The sequence below is a fragment of the Coloeus monedula genome, assembly GCF_965178545.1.
Source record: "Coloeus monedula genome assembly, chromosome: 39".
In the NCBI taxonomy this organism is placed as follows: Eukaryota; Metazoa; Chordata; class Aves; order Passeriformes; family Corvidae; genus Coloeus; species Coloeus monedula.
In genome coordinates, this window is record NC_138819.1 from 23,035 (window position 1) to 36,540 (window position 13,506).

General features: G+C 67.1%; 4 protein-coding genes across 6 annotated transcripts; 2 read left to right on the forward strand and 2 right to left on the reverse strand.

Moving 5' to 3' along the window:
- Positions 1–413: 413 nt before the first annotated feature.
- Positions 414–2,202, forward strand: ZNHIT2 (zinc finger HIT-type containing 2; the record flags this gene model as incomplete). The annotated part of the gene is made up of 1 exon (XM_082300310.1): positions 414–2,202. The coding sequence occupies one exon, from the start codon at positions 414–416 to the stop codon at positions 1,605–1,607; it is 1,194 nt and encodes a 397-aa protein (XP_082156436.1). The 3' UTR covers positions 1,608–2,202.
- Positions 2,203–2,407: 205 nt separating this feature from the next.
- On the reverse strand, positions 2,408–6,886 carry TM7SF2 (transmembrane 7 superfamily member 2). Of its 3 annotated transcripts, XM_082300469.1 has the most exons (8): positions 6,765–6,886; positions 5,451–5,615; positions 5,094–5,191; positions 4,524–4,637; positions 3,915–4,077; positions 3,532–3,612; positions 3,324–3,446; positions 2,408–2,912 (listed from the first exon to the last, which is right to left on the reverse strand). In XM_082300469.1, the coding sequence occupies exons 1-8, from the start codon at positions 6,817–6,819 to the stop codon at positions 2,758–2,760; spliced, it is 954 nt and encodes a 317-aa protein (XP_082156595.1). In that variant the 5' UTR covers positions 6,820–6,886; the 3' UTR covers positions 2,408–2,757. The 3 variants fall into 3 exon arrangements, with proteins under 3 accessions (XP_082156595.1, XP_082156596.1, XP_082156597.1); XM_082300470.1 differs by lacking the exon at positions 4,524–4,637; XM_082300471.1 differs by lacking the exon at positions 5,451–5,615 and having other exon boundaries at positions 6,765–6,822.
- Positions 6,887–7,066: 180 nt separating this feature from the next.
- On the reverse strand, positions 7,067–9,132 carry CDCA5 (cell division cycle associated 5). Its single transcript, XM_082300434.1, has 5 exons — positions 9,048–9,132; positions 8,585–8,676; positions 8,246–8,275; positions 7,829–8,125; positions 7,067–7,505 (listed from the first exon to the last, which is right to left on the reverse strand). The coding sequence occupies exons 1-5, from the start codon at positions 9,121–9,123 to the stop codon at positions 7,425–7,427; spliced, it is 576 nt and encodes a 191-aa protein (XP_082156560.1). The 5' UTR covers positions 9,124–9,132; the 3' UTR covers positions 7,067–7,424.
- A 72-nt stretch (positions 9,133–9,204) lies between these two features.
- Positions 9,205–13,058, forward strand: ZFPL1 (zinc finger protein like 1). The gene is made up of 8 exons (XM_082300450.1): positions 9,205–9,291; positions 9,850–9,958; positions 10,055–10,166; positions 10,716–10,909; positions 10,994–11,057; positions 11,608–11,697; positions 12,449–12,557; positions 12,889–13,058. Exons 2-8 carry the CDS (start codon positions 9,857–9,859, stop codon positions 13,055–13,057), a joined length of 840 nt encoding a protein of 279 aa, XP_082156576.1. The 5' UTR covers positions 9,205–9,291; positions 9,850–9,856; the 3' UTR covers position 13,058.
- Positions 13,059–13,506: the final 448 nt, after the last annotated feature.

Consider the following 13,506-nt stretch of genomic DNA (forward strand, 5'->3'; position numbering starts at 1 on the left):
CGGCGCCGCCGGCTGGGGATCCTGCCCGTCCCTTCCCATCAGCTCGCGCCCAGAGCATCACCTGCCGTGATCCCTGCCCGTCCCGGGAGGCTTTGCGATAGGGCGCTAATAGCGGGAGCGTTAATTAGCCGGTTACAGTGAAAAGGGACAGCGTGTGTCCGCTTCTGCACCTGGGCGGCGAAAAGAGCCGACTGCTGGTGTCGGAAAGACCCGAATGGTGGACGGAGGAGGGGGTTCGTGAGAGCGGGCGAGGGGCGCGGCGAGCCGAGCGGGGACGGAAATACCCGAGCGGCGGTGATTGGCGGAAAGTGGCTACAGGGAGGGGAAACCCTAACTGCGCCCCGTGATTGGCCAATGGCCTCTGAGCGGCGGGGCGGGCAGGGCCTCGCGGCAGTGCGGAGGCAGACGCCGAGATGGCGGCGGTGGGGGCGGATTATGTGTGCGGGCTCTGCAGTGCCGCCGCGTCCCCCTACACGTGCCCGCGCTGCCACCGCCGCCTCTGCTCCCTGCGCTGCTACCGCGCGCACGGGCCCTGCGCCGAGGCCTTTTACCGCGATCAGGTTCTCGAGGCGTTGCGCGCTGAGCGCAGTTGCCGCCCGAGCCCCGCGCTGCCCGGGCTGCGCGAACTACGCGAGCCCGGGGATCCAGCGCGGCCTACGGGCCGCGGGCTGTGGGAGCTGCTCAGCGAGGGGGAGCGCGACGGGTTCCGCCGGCTGGTGAGTTCCGGGGAGGCCGCGGCGCTGCTGCCGCGGTGGCGGCCGTGGTGGTGGCGCGGGCGAGGGCGAGTGGAGGAGCTCGGGGACGGCTCGGGGGTCGATGAGGAGGGCGGCGAAGGTCGGCCCGGCCCCGCCCCGCCCGTCCCGACATCGGTGCCCCCACTGAGCGCCCTCCGCGCCGCGCCCCCGTCCCCCTTGGTGCGATTCCAGCTGCCGAACGCGCTGTTCGGTTACGCCTTCGCGCTGAGCCTCCACGGCGGGGACGAGACGCTGCTCCCCGAGCTCCCCGACGCCGCCATCGCCGCCTCGGCCGCGCTCCGCGACCGCCGACCCTTCGCCAGCACGGCCGAGGCGCTTCTGAGCGCCCGGCGCGACGCTCGAGCCGCGGGGCTGCCCCTGAGCCCTCTCGGCGACAGCGGGGCGCTCCTGGCCGTGGCGCAGCTGCTGGAGGGTCGCGATAGTCGCGACCCCGGCGCCGACGTGGCAGCGGCTTTGTGGCACCTGTGGCGGCTGCTGAGGGCGGGGGCGCGGGTGCTGCCGCCCCCCGAGCGGGGCCGCTTTCGAGGGGCCCGCAGGAAGGTCGGGTTCCTGCTGAGCTGGAGCCGGGGGGCCACCGAGGAGCTCGGCCAGCTCGCCCGGGAGGCGCGGGGGGTTCACGCCGAGGTGGCCGCAGAGGAGGTGGCAATGGCCCAAGTCAGGGAGAGGCTGGAGAAAGTTTGGGGGGGCCCCCGACCGCCCCTCGGGAAGGAGCGGGTGGAGGAGGCGCCCTGGATGGTCACAGAGGGGGCCCGGGTGGTCATGGAGGGGGTTTTCGGGGGTCCCCGGCCTGCCCCAGGCGACGGTGCTGACAAGGGGGTGCAGGGTCGGCGGCTGATCGAGGAGCTGGACTGAGATGGGGAGATCCCGAGGAAACACCCCTGGGAGAGAATCCGCTGGCAAAGGGGCAGGACTGATGAACGCCCAGAGAACCAGGTCCGGGAAAGCTGCTCATTAAGGGATAGGACTAATGAACATCCAGCAAAACAGTGCCAGCAATGACTCTCATTAAACGATGGGATTGAGGAGATCCTGGTGGAAGAGACCTGGCTCGTTAAGGGGTGAGACTAACCAACATCCAACAAACTAGTCTGAGGAATGACGCTCGTTAAGGAACGGCACTCATTAAGGGAGGGGACTAACAAGGCGCCGAGGAAGTGGATTCACGAGAGAAGCAGCTCATCAGCAGTCCAGACTAACGAAGATCGAAGGAACAAGGCCCAGAACTGCTCGTTAAGGGCCAGGACTAAAAAACATGCCAAAAAACAGTCCTGGGGACGATGCTCACCAAGGAGTGGGACTCAGCAAGGACAGGACTTATGAGCAGTGAAACACCATTAGGAGAGATCCTGAATTAATTAAGGGTCTGGGCTAATGAAGGGCTGGTGAAAGCTGCACAATAACCAGATCCCGAGGAAAAGGAATGAGGAGCAAGCCTCCTTGTTAATGACCCGGCTAAAGAACATCCGGGAATAAACCTGGACCCAAACAAGCTCGTTGTGCTAATTAGTGAGTGTGGGCACTAATTGAATGTGGGTGCTGATTAATGAAGGGGGCACTAATTAATAAGAGGGGGTGCCAATGAATGTGGGCATTGATTAATGAAGGGGAAAACTAGTTTATGAAGGGGGACACTAATTAACACAGTCAGAAAAAAGAGGAAGACCCCAAGACTTTATTACAAGTGATCCACAGTAATGGACCTGTGGAACCTCTGTCACCGGGAGGGATGAGGACCCTGGGGGCCCTTCAGCAGTTGGGGGGATCCCGAGGGGGGTCCCTCAGTTTATATGAGAGGGTCCTGAGGGTCCCCATTCTCAGTAAGTGTGGGTAGTCCCGAGAGGGTCCCAGGGGGTCCCTCGGTTGATTTGAGAGGTGTCCCAAAGGTGCCTCAGTGGATGGGGGGGACCTTGGGGGTTCCACAGTCAATGCGGGGAATCCCAAGTGGGTCCCAGGGGATCCCTCTGTGGATCTCAGGGGTCGCAGGGGGGTCTCAGAGGAAGCCTCAGTAGATGAGGGGCAGCAGCCGGTGGGGGACACGCTGGCACAACCCGCCCCAGGCCCCCCCAAACCGGCGCTGCTGCCGCCGCTCCCCCACGACTGCTCGGAGCTCCCGGAGCGCAGCCCCCACCAGGAGCAGCAGCAGGGGTGGGGACAGGCCTGGGGGGGACAGGGGGAGTCAGGGGGGTCACAGATCTCAGGGGAACAGAGGGGTCATGGGGGACAGGGGTTTCAGGGCCCGATACTGGGGGGTCTCTTGGGTGGGGAGGCAATTGGGAGGGTCTGGGTGTTGGGGAAGGGGGAGGGGGGGATGCCCGGCAAGGTCCGGAGGGGCAGGGACAGGCCCCCCCGGGTGTCTGGGAAGGGGGTCAGGGAGAGGGGTTTGAGGGGGTTGGGAGAGGCCCAAATGTCGGGGGGGGCAGGTGTTCTGGGGGGTTCAGGGGACACCCAGGTGGCTGCAGGGATTTCGGGGGGCTCAGGTGTCTGGGAGAACTCGGGGGAGACACAGGGTTTTGGGGGGGCCCCAGCGAAGGAGGAGTGCCCCGAGGGGGGGGGGGGGGGCGGTCTCACCGCAGGGCAGGGTCCAGCCCAGCGCCATCAGCAGCTCCCCGAGGTCATCGGGGCGTCGCACCAGCCCCCACCAGCCCCCCACCAGCAGCACCTGTCCCGTGGCCGTGGGGACTGTGGGGAGACCTGGGGGGGGGGGGAAACAGGAGTTTGTGGGGTACTAGGGCTTGGGGGTCCCAGGGCTTGGGGCTTCTGGATTTGGGGGTCTCACTGGCCACTCGGGGGTCTTGGGGGTTGCGGCTGAAGAGGCTCCTCTGGGTGGTGGCACCGTGGAAGATCCACAACCCCAGGGCTGGGAGGGAAGGGGAGGGGATGTCAGCGATCCCCCAAGTGCCCCGAGACCCCCCAGAGCTCCTGACGCCCCCCAAATCCCCCCTGATCCCACCCCACCCCCATTCTGCCCTACTGCCCCCCCATACCCCAATTAACCCCCAAATACTCCCTAGTGCCCCAATTAACCCCCAAATGCCCCCATTAACTCCACGTCCCCCAGATCTCCTCCAATGCCCATTAATCCCCAAATCCTCCCCAGTGCCCTCATTTGCCCCCCAGTACCCCCCCCCCCCAATTCCCCTGGTGCTCCCCCGTGCCCACCGTAGAGCCCCCCACAGGCGGCACCCCCGGCTCCCCCCAGCCTGTTTTGGGGTCTCTGCAGGAGCAGCAGCGCTGGGAGGGGACCCCCAAAAGGGCCCCAGGCCAGAGCTCCAAAGACCCCAAGGAACCCCCCAGGGCCAGGGGAGGAATTCCTGCTCAGCTCCTGGGGAAGGTGGCACAGGTGAGACCCCACAGCCCCCCCCCACCCCAACCACACCTCATGCCTCGGGGGGACCCCAAAACCGCCCTGGGGACCCCACAGATACTCCCACTGCTCCCTACACCCTCAGGAGTCCCCCCTGTATCCTCCCACGCATCCCCCCCCGCCGTACTCCCCCCATGGGGTCCCACTCCCCTGAGGGAGGTTCCCTTCCACCGTGGGGGCCCCCCTTGTCTCCCCCTGTGTCCCCCCGCGAAATTTCCCCCCACCACGTCCCCCCCGTGCCCCCTCGTCTTCCCCACGTGTGGTTTCCTCTCACTCACCCCTCCCCCTGTGCCCCCCCCATGTCCCCCAGTGCCCACCCGTGACCGCCCCATTCGTGTGGTCCCCCCCGTGTCCCCAGTGCCCCTCCAGGTGCGATCCCTCCCGGTGCCCCCCGCGCCCCCCACCCTGAGGCGCCGCAGCACCGGGACCCCCTGAGCGGCCACCACGAGCGCGAGGGGCAGCGACGGCGACCCCCAGAGCCGCTGCTGCTCCCCCAGAGCCGCCGCCAACACCAGCAACTGGGGGGGGACATTGGGGTCATGGGGAGCGGACATTGGGGGAGAATATGAAGGGAAATGGGGGGAGCAAAGGGGGATGTAAAGGCGGGGGTGACATGGGGGGGCACAGATGGGGGACAGCGGGGGGAAGAGCCTGTTAACCGCCTGTGCCTGCCCCTGATCCCAGTGCTCCCAGTTATTCCCAGTTTGCCCACAGTAACCCCAGCCGCCCCCCCTTCCTCCTCCACAGATCCTCCAACGCCCCACCACACCCACCCCGTGTCCCCCATTTGTCCTCCCAGTCCCCCCCAGTGCTCCCAGTCCCCTCCCAATGCGTTTCCATTCCCCCCAGTACTCACCCAGTCTTCTCCCAAGCCCCTTCCAATGCTCCCCAGTTCTCCCAGTCCCCCCGCAGCTCCCCCGAGTCCCCGCCAATTCCCCCCAGTCCCCTCCCAGTTGCTCCCAGTGCCCCCGTACCCAGGCGCTGAGCCCGACCCGCTCCCAGTGGAGACTCTCGGGTGGCTCCAGCGGGGACCCCAGTTCCCCCCCCACGAAGAATTCGTACACGGGGTGTCCTGGAGGGGGGAGAGCACGGCCTCAGCACCGCCGGATACCCCCAGCCCCCCCCGTAACGACCCCACAGCACACCCAGCCCCTCCCTCAGCACCCCCCGAGCCCCCCAAGGCCCCCCCATAGTCCCCCATGACCGCCCCAGCCCCCCTCCCTCCGTGTCCCCCTCCAGCACCCAGAGACCCCCAGCCACCCCGGCCCACTCTGACCCCCCCCCAAGTCCTCTCCCCGGCCCCCCCCAACCCCCCTCAGCCCCCTCCTCACCGTGCCCCACCCCCCGCAGTCGCCGCCGCACGAGGAGGACGAGCCCGACCCCGAAGGCGATGCTGGACGCGGCCGCCGCCAGCGGGGGGAGGAGGGGGCACAGGGGGGGCAGGGGGACCCCCAGGGCCAGTGCCCCCCCCAGCGCGGCCCCCAGCGCCAGCAGCCCTGAGCCGGCGGCAGTGAGAGCTGCGACCCCCGAAGGGACCCACCCCGGACCCTCACCCAAACCCCTACAAAAGGACCCCCTGCCCCCCCAGTTCAGCCCAAATGGACCCTTGACCATCCTCCCGAACCCCACCCAGACTCCCACCGGCACCCCCGACCGCTCCCAATCCCTCCGAAGGGACCCTGAGCTCTGACCCCCCATCCGACCCCCTCAGGGACCCCCGCCAGCCCCCCCAAAGGGGACACCCTGAGCCCCTCCTCAAAGGGACCCCCACGCCCTCCGAGAACCCCCACTCACAGCCGAGGTCCCGGAGAGGTCCAGGGGGTCCTGGGGTGTCATCGGGGGTCTGGGGACAGCGAAGTCACCCTGACCCCCCCTTGACCCCATCTTGACACCCCTGATTCCCCTCGACCCCTTCCCCCAAACCCTTGACCCCCCCTTTCACCCCCCCGACTCCTCCAGGTCCCCACCCCTCTCCCACTATCCCCTTCCCGTGTCCCCACATCCCCCCGAGCCCCTCTCCCTCCCCTCCCCTCCCCGTACCCCCCACCTCCCATCCCACACCCCCCAAATCCCGCCCCTCCCTCCCCCATCCCCCAGTGCCCCCCCAGTGTCCCCCCCTCACCCTCGGGGGTCTCCAGCAGCTCTCGAGCCCGTGCGCGCCCACCCAGGCGAGGACGAGCGCGAGGGTGCGGGGGGTGGGCAGGGCCAGGGCGGGGGTCCCCCAGCCCTCCCCCTCCCCCACGCTAGCGCTCACGACCCCCACGAGCCCCAGCGGCAGCAGCAGCGTCAGAGCCCCCGCGCCTGGGGGGGCGGGGGGACGGCGTGAGCCCCCATCCCCCAAAAAAGGGACCCAGGGATTCAGGGACAACTCCTCCACCCGAGAAAAGGGGTCCAGGTGTGTCCCCCTCCCCAAAAAGCGGACACGGGTCACTCTCCACGTCCCCGCAGGGGGTCCGAGTGCCCCTCGACCCCCAAAAGGGGTCCCCGGTGCGACCCCAACCCCTCCGGAAAGGGAACCCAGGCCGCCGGAAACCCCTTCCCCAACCCCCAAAAAGGCATCGGGGACCCCCACCCCAAAAACGGGACCCGGTTGTGCCCCCACCCCCCAAAACCGAACCCTCTGCCCCCGGCCCTCCTCCCCTTACCCCAAGGCCCCCCAAATTCCAGCTCGGGAGGAGGGGGCGCTCGGGGGCGCTCCATGGCTGGGGGGGATCAGGGGGTTCTGGGGGGGGCTGGGCTCCGCCCCTGAGGGCGTGGCTTGGCCGTGGCACCACGCCCCTCACCCGGGTGACGTCACCACGCTGTACGCTGATTGGCTACGGCACTGTCCCTCCCCGCTCTTAAAGAGACAGAGACTCCGGTGCTTCGTGACGCCACGAACAACGTCATCACCCACCGAGAGCACGGCCACAGCAAAAACTCGTTTAATGAGTAACGAATGGGGAGAGGGAGCAGACACAGAGCAGGAGGGGCTCACAGGTCCTGAGGGTCCCTGGCACATTGAGGGGGGTCTCACACATCAGGGGGTCCTGGCACGGGGGGGTGCCTTTCACGGGGGTCCCTCACTCATAGGGCAGGAGGCTGCGCGTGGGGGGTCCTTGCACAAGGGGGTCCTGCCCCGGGGGTCCCCATGGTCCTGTGATGGTCCAGAGTGTCCCACGAGGTTCTCTCTTGCAGGAGGGGCCCACAGGGGTCTCAAGGGTCCCACAAGGGTCCCATGAGGGTTCCACAAAAGTCTCAAGGGTCCCACGAGTGTCTCTCTTGCACGGAGGGGGGGTCCCGGGGGTCTCCTGAGAGTCTCGGGGTCACTCCACAACGAGGTGGAACCTCTCAGCCTCCTCGAACTGGGCGTTCATGGAGGCGGCCCAGGCCTCGAGCTCCGACAGCTGGGGAGGCGATGGGGGAAAAGGGGGGGGGTCAGGGTGGCAACAGGATGAGGGGAATGGGGTCGGGGGGGTGAGGGTCCTGTAGATTCCTGGGGGGATCTGGGGTTTCTGGGGTGGCTACGAGGGCACCGAAGGGGTTACGGAGTCCTGGCAGCGGGGGCATTGTAGGGGTCTGGGCGTGAAATGGCGACACTGAGGGAGGACACTGGGACTCCAGAGGAGTGGAGGGAGTCCTGAGGGGCTGCGGGGTCATTGGAGGGCTCACGGGAAGGTCCTTGGGGGGTTCTGGTGGTGTGGGGGGGTCCCCGGGGGGTGTCACTCACATCAATAGGCGTCACCTTCTTCTTCCTCCTGCGCTCAGGGCCGCCGCCAATGCCGGGGAGGTCGAGGGGGGGGATCTGGGGGGGCTTGGGGGGGGCTGTGGGGGGCAGATTGATGGGAAGGGGGCTCAGCGGGGCCCCCCCCAGCCCCCGGGGGGTCCCCCCCGCCTCCAGGCGGCTGTAGGAGCGCCGGACCCGGGGGGCCACGGGAGGGGGGATGGGTGAGGGAGGAGGGGAGGGGGCGACACAGGGGGAGGGGGAGTGGGGAAGTGAGGGGTCGTTCTCCTTCTGGCTCTGGAGCTGTGGGAGAGGGTTGGGAGTGTCAGTGTGGAGGAGGGGAGGGCAGAGGGGTCCCCAGGTTATCGGGAACCCCCTCTCCCCACAATGCCACCACCCCCCCCAATCCCTCCCCCAACTCACCCGAGGGCTCCGTCGGGGTCGGTCAAAGTCCTGTGGGGGAGGGGAGGGGTCTGTGAACCCCAAAACTGGGAACTCCCTCCCCGTGTGCTCGATGCCCCCCCCCAACCCCGAGATCCCTCAATCCCTGGGGCCCTGGGGCTCCCGGAACACCCCCCAGGACCCGCCACAACCCCCCAAGACCTCCTCCCGAACTCCTGGGACCCCTCAAGCCCCTGAGAGCTTCCAACTCCTCTGACCCCCCCCAGAACCCCCTGGAACCCTCCTCAAACCCCTTGGTGCCCCCCCGACTCCCTGAACCGCCCCCAAGTCCCCGGAATCTCTCACAGTGACCCCACTCACGGGGCTGCCCAGGGGGCTGCGGGACGGGGGTGCCCAGGGGGGGCCGCCCCGGGGAGCCGAGACCGCCAAGCGCTTGGAGCTGCGTCGCGTCACTGGGGGGGGAAGATGAGGGATGTGGGGGTGCTGACCCCCCAACTGGCCGCCGGGACTCCTCCCGAGCCCCCCAGTTAACCCAGAAATCCCCCAGGAACATCCCAAAGCCCACAGAGCCTCCCCAGAGCACCCCCCACCATGAACTGCCCCGGCCCAAAATCCTCCCTGGATCCCTCCAAGACGCCCCCAGCCCCAACAGAGCGCCCCCCCCAAAGCCCCGCCCAGACCCCGCCCCCTCCCATACAGCTTCCCCAAATACCCCCCCCAGGGACCACCTCACCCACAAATGTCGCCCATAGACTCCCCCTAGGGCCTCCCCCGAGCCCGAAGACCCCTAGGACTCCCCGGACACCCCCAGACTCCCCCTCACCCCTCGGGGTCGCCCCCGCCGAGCGCCGCCCGCCGCCTCCCGCCATGGCCATTCGAACAGACGGCGGTGACGTCATCTCCCCGCGCCGCGCGGGAACGCGGTGGGCGGGCTCCAGCCGCCATCTTGGGTGTGGCGGCTTTGTCGGAGACAGGCCATACTTCCGGGAAAATCTGCATGAAGTGACGCAATCAAGGAGCGACGTACCCGGAAGCGCCAGCGGGGCAGCGCGTCGCCATAGGAACGTGTGAGTGGGGGGCGGGGGGAGCTGGGGGGAGAATTTGGGGGAGCCTGGGGGGGCTCCGGGGGCGTCCGGAGGGAGTCCTGGAGGGTCTGGGGGGTCCAGGGGAGTCCTGGGCGGGGTTTTGGGATGTCCCGCTGGCGTCCGGGCGGTGCTCCGCGGGTTCTGGGCAGTCCCGGGGGCTTCCTGGGGGATCCTGAGGGGTCTCGGACACCGGGAGCCCTGTGAGGAGGGGGAGGAAGGGAGGTCCTGGGCCTCATCTGGGGCGTCTGAAGGGAAGTCTGGCGGGGGATCGAGGCTCCGGGGGGGCCCAGGGAGTCCCGCTGGGTGTCCAGGGGGGTCTTGGGGAGAGACTGGGGGGTCTCGGACACCGGGAGCTTCTTCTGAGGAGGGCGAGGAGGACCCAGGACCCCTGGGAGTCCCCAAATTCCAGGGGTCCCCCACGGTGGGGGCAGGGGGCTCCCAGAAGTATTTGATGGAGGGGACGGGACGGGAGGATTTTTTGGGTGGGGGTGGCGGGGGTTCCCCCGCCCTCAACGCCCCCCCCCCCCCGCGGTCCCCCAGCCCCGCCATGGGCCTGTGCAAGTGCCCCAAGCGCCGGGTGACCACGCTCTTCTGCTTCGAGCACCGCGTCAACGTCTGCGAGAGCTGCCTGGTCAGCGCCCATCCCAAGGTCCGGCGGCGGGGGGCTCCGGGGTGGGGGGGGCTGGCGGTCCCCAAACCCCCCGGGACCCCGCCCTTGACCCCCCAACCCCCCGTGTCCCCTCAGTGCATCGTGAGGTCGTATCTGCAGTGGCTGCAGGACAGCGATTACAGCCCCCAGTGCCCCCTGTGCGAAGCCCCCCTGGGCGAGCGCGAGACTGTGCGGCTCGTCTGCTACGGTGGGGGGGCTCCGGGGGGGCCCTAACCCTGACCCTGACCCTAATGCTGACCCTCACCCTAACCCTAACCTGCCTTTGGGAGGGCAGGAATGAACTCGCAGCAGGGCTGGGGGGGCTTGAGAGTGACTTTTAGGGGGCTTTAAGGGAGTTTTAAGAGTTAGGGGGCTCTGGGGGTGTTGGGGGTCCTTAAACTGGATTTGGGGGGTGCTGGGGGCGGCTTGAAACTGAGTTCTGGGACCCTAAAACTGATTTTAAGGGGGGGGGACCCTGAAACCACCTTTAAGGGGATTGGGGATCTTGAAGTGGACTTTGGGGTGGTGTTGGGGGGTTGGGAGCCTTAAAAGTGAGTTTTGAGGGGACAGGGGGAGTCTAAAGCGGCTTTTGGGGGGTGGGGAGGGGGCTGGTAGTGTTTGGGTCCCCCCCAGGCCCATCCAACCCCCCTAAAACTGCCCCCTGGGCCCCCCAAGGCCACCCTAGAGATTCCCGTGGGACCCCCAAATCTCTCCCAGGTGGGTTTTGGGGTCCCCCTGACCCCCTGTGCCCCACCAGACGTGTTCCACTGGCCGTGCCTGGCAGGGTGGGCACGGGCGCTGCCCCCCCGCACGGCCCCCGCCGGGCACCGCTGTCCCCAGTGCGGGGGGCCGCTGTTCCCCCCCCCGAACCTGGAGGGCCCCGTGGCCGAGGCGCTGCGGGCGCGGCTCCGGACGGCGCCCTGGGCACGGCCTGGGCTGGGGCTGCCGCTGGTGAGTGCCTCAAACATCCTAAAAATATACTTAAATACCCCAAACCGCCCAGAAATACCCCAAAATACTCCAATCTCCCTACAGATCGAGGATTCAGAGGAGCTGCCGGAGCCTGAGACTGCCCAGGAGCCAGACAGGGGCTGGGATGGTGAGGGGTGACCCCCAAAAATACCCCCCAGGGCCCCCAAAAACATCCCCGGGACTCCCCAGACACCCTTGGGACTGCCCCCATATTTCTACCCAGGAACGTGGACCTCCCCAGAACTCTCAAAAACCTTCCTGGAACCCCAAAAAACACTCCCAGGATGGCCCAAAACCCACCAGAGACCCTCAAAAATGTTTTCTGGGGACCTCTATTCCCTGCCCGGGGACACCGCAAACCTCCCGGGGCTCCCAAACCCTTCCCAGGACACCCCAAAACCCCCCTGGGACTCCACAACCCACCAGGGACACCCCCCTGGGAACCCTGACCCCTGGGGAGACCCGCAAAACCCTCCTGGGACCCCCAGCCCTCCCCTGAGCCTTCTCTGGGACATCCATATCTCCCCAGGACCCCCCCAAACCCTCTCTACGGGACCCCAAAACCCTCTGGGAGACCCCAAACCACCCCCCCCAAATTTTTTCTGCCACATCCCAACCCCTTGAGAGCCCCTAAGTTCTGCCGTGGGACACCCCAACCCCCAATTCTGTCCCCGCAGCCCCCATCACCCCTCCGGAGCCCCCCCAGAGCCCCCCCCCACCTCACGCCGTCGTCCACATGGGGGGGGAGACCCCAACCCTGCACCCAGGTGAGTCTGGGGGGGCCGGAGGGGGTTTGGGGTGTCCCCATGGTGCCGGAGAGCCTTGGGGGAGCACCATTAGGTTCCATTAGGTACTGTGGGACTCTGTCGGGCTCCAGAAAATTCTATGGGGGTCCCATTGGGTTCTGTGGGGTTCCAGAAGGTTTTGTGGGGTTTTACGGTGGTCTGTGGGATTCTAGAAGGTTCTATGGGGTGCTGTGGGGTTGTAGAAGGTTCTACGGGGTTCTAGAAGGTTCTGTGGGGTCCTGTGGGGGTCTATGGGGGGCTGCAGGGCTGCAGAAGGTTCTGTGGGGTCCCATTGGGTTCTATGGGGCTCCATGGGGTTCTATGGAGCTCTGGAAGATTCTATGGGGCTCTATGGGGCACTGTGGGGCTCCAGAAGGTTCTGTGGGGTTCTATGGAGCTCTGTGGAGTTCTAGAAAGTTCCGTGGGGTCCCATTGGGTTCTGTGGGGTTCCAGAAGGTTCTGTGGGGTCCCATTGGGTTCTGTGGGCTTCCAGAAGGTTCTATGGGGCACTGTGGGGCTCCAAAAGGTTCTGTGGGGCTCTATGGTGTTCTGTTGGTTCCCATTGGGTTCTATGAGGCTCCAGAAGGTTTTGTGGGGCTCTGTGGGGCTCTATAAGATTCTGTGGGGTCCCCACTGTGGGGTTGTGGGGCTTGGGGACCCCCTGGGAGGGCAGGGTTTGGGGCCCCCCAGGCCCCGCGGGGAGGTTTTAGGGTCCCTCTGCCCTGCCCCACAGGCTCTGCCCCCCGCAAGCCCCTGGGGGGGCGCGAGTCCCGGAGCCCCCCCGACCGTGACGAGGACAAATACCGGCGCCGGCCCCTGGCATGGGTGCCCCCCAAGTTCAGGTGGGGTTGGGGGCTGGGGGGGCACTGGGGGGACACTTGGGGAGGGGTCCTGGGGGTCACTTTGGGGAAGCCGGGGACACTTTGGGGGAGTCACTAGAGGTCACTTTGAGGGGTCACTTTAAAGGGGCCCTGGGGGGCATTTCGGGGGCTCACTTGGGGTCATATTGAGGGTCACTCTGGGGGGGTCCCTTTGGGGGTCTCTTGGGGCACCCCGGGGGATACTTTGGGGGGGTCATGGGGGATCACTGGGGGTCCCTTTGGGGGGCTCTCCGGGGGTCACTGTGGGTCTGTCCGGGGGTCCCCGGTCCCCCTGTCACCCCTCCCCCCGCAGGTGCCGCATGCGTGGGGCCTCACGGCGCCCCCTGCTGGTGCTGTGCCTGGGCGGGGCTGCGGCCTTCGCACTGCTGCTGCTCCTATTGGCCAGCCTGGGCAGGGGTGGGGCCGACTCCGACCCCGCCCTTGAGCCGCTCAACAACCCCCACGTGCGGGTGGGGCACTGACCACGCCCCCAGGGGCGGGGCCTGGTGTGGAGGGGCGGGGCTCTGGCAGGGTGTGGCCAATAAATGGTGCCCCCTTGTGGAGAGGAAGGCAGAAGTGTCCATGCGATTCTTGGAGAAGCACCAGTTCCTCCCATTGAGCCCCAGTTCCATCCCAGTGCCCTCCCAGTAACACGCCAGTTCCTCCCAGTGTCCCCAAAAACTTCCCAGACCCTCTCAGTCCCTCCCAGTTCCCAGCACTCTGAACTGCTCAGCACTAAGACGCTCATTGTTTGCCCCCACAGTGGGGGTCCCGGGGGTTTCTTTGGGGGGTCATGGGGATGGTTTGGGGGATCCTTTGGGGGAAGCTGGGGCTCCCAAGGGAGAAATTTTGGGATCCCAGGTAGGGTGAGGGTTGTCCCAGGGATGGTTTGGAGCAGGCCCGGGGGGGGCTTGGGGTCCTTGGAGGGTCC

Bases quoted from the DNA above. Each gene is read 5' to 3' on its own strand.
- TM7SF2 (XM_082300469.1), bottom strand. From the start codon at position 6,819: ATGGAGCGCCCCCGAGCGCCCCCTCCTCCCGAGCTGGAATTTGGGGGG. The intron at 5,616-6,764 runs GTAAGGGGAGGA...CCGCCGGCTCAG, and splicing joins GGAATTTGGGGGGCCTTGGG to GGCTGCTGGCGCTGGGGGCC. The intron at 3,447-3,531 runs GTGAGACCCCCA...CCCCCCCCCCAG, and splicing joins CCAAGACCCCCGAGTGGCCA to GTCTCCCCACAGTCCCCACG.
- CDCA5 (XM_082300434.1), bottom strand. From the start codon at position 9,123: ATGACGTCACCGCCGTCTGTTCGAATGGCCATGGCGGGAGGCGGCGGG. The intron at 8,677-9,047 runs GTGAGGGGGAGT...TTCCCCCCCCAG, and splicing joins GGCGGGGGCGACCCCGAGGG to TGACGCGACGCAGCTCCAAG. The intron at 8,126-8,245 runs GTGAGTTGGGGG...CCTCTCCCACAG, and splicing joins GACCCCGACGGAGCCCTCGG to CTCCAGAGCCAGAAGGAGAA.
- ZFPL1 (XM_082300450.1), top strand. From the start codon at position 9,857: ATGGGCCTGTGCAAGTGCCCCAAGCGCCGGGTGACCACGCTCTTCTGC. The intron at 10,167-10,715 runs GTGGGGGGGCTC...GTGCCCCACCAG, and splicing joins TGTGCGGCTCGTCTGCTACG to ACGTGTTCCACTGGCCGTGC. The intron at 11,058-11,607 runs GTGAGGGGTGAC...CTGTCCCCGCAG, and splicing joins GCCAGACAGGGGCTGGGATG to CCCCCATCACCCCTCCGGAG.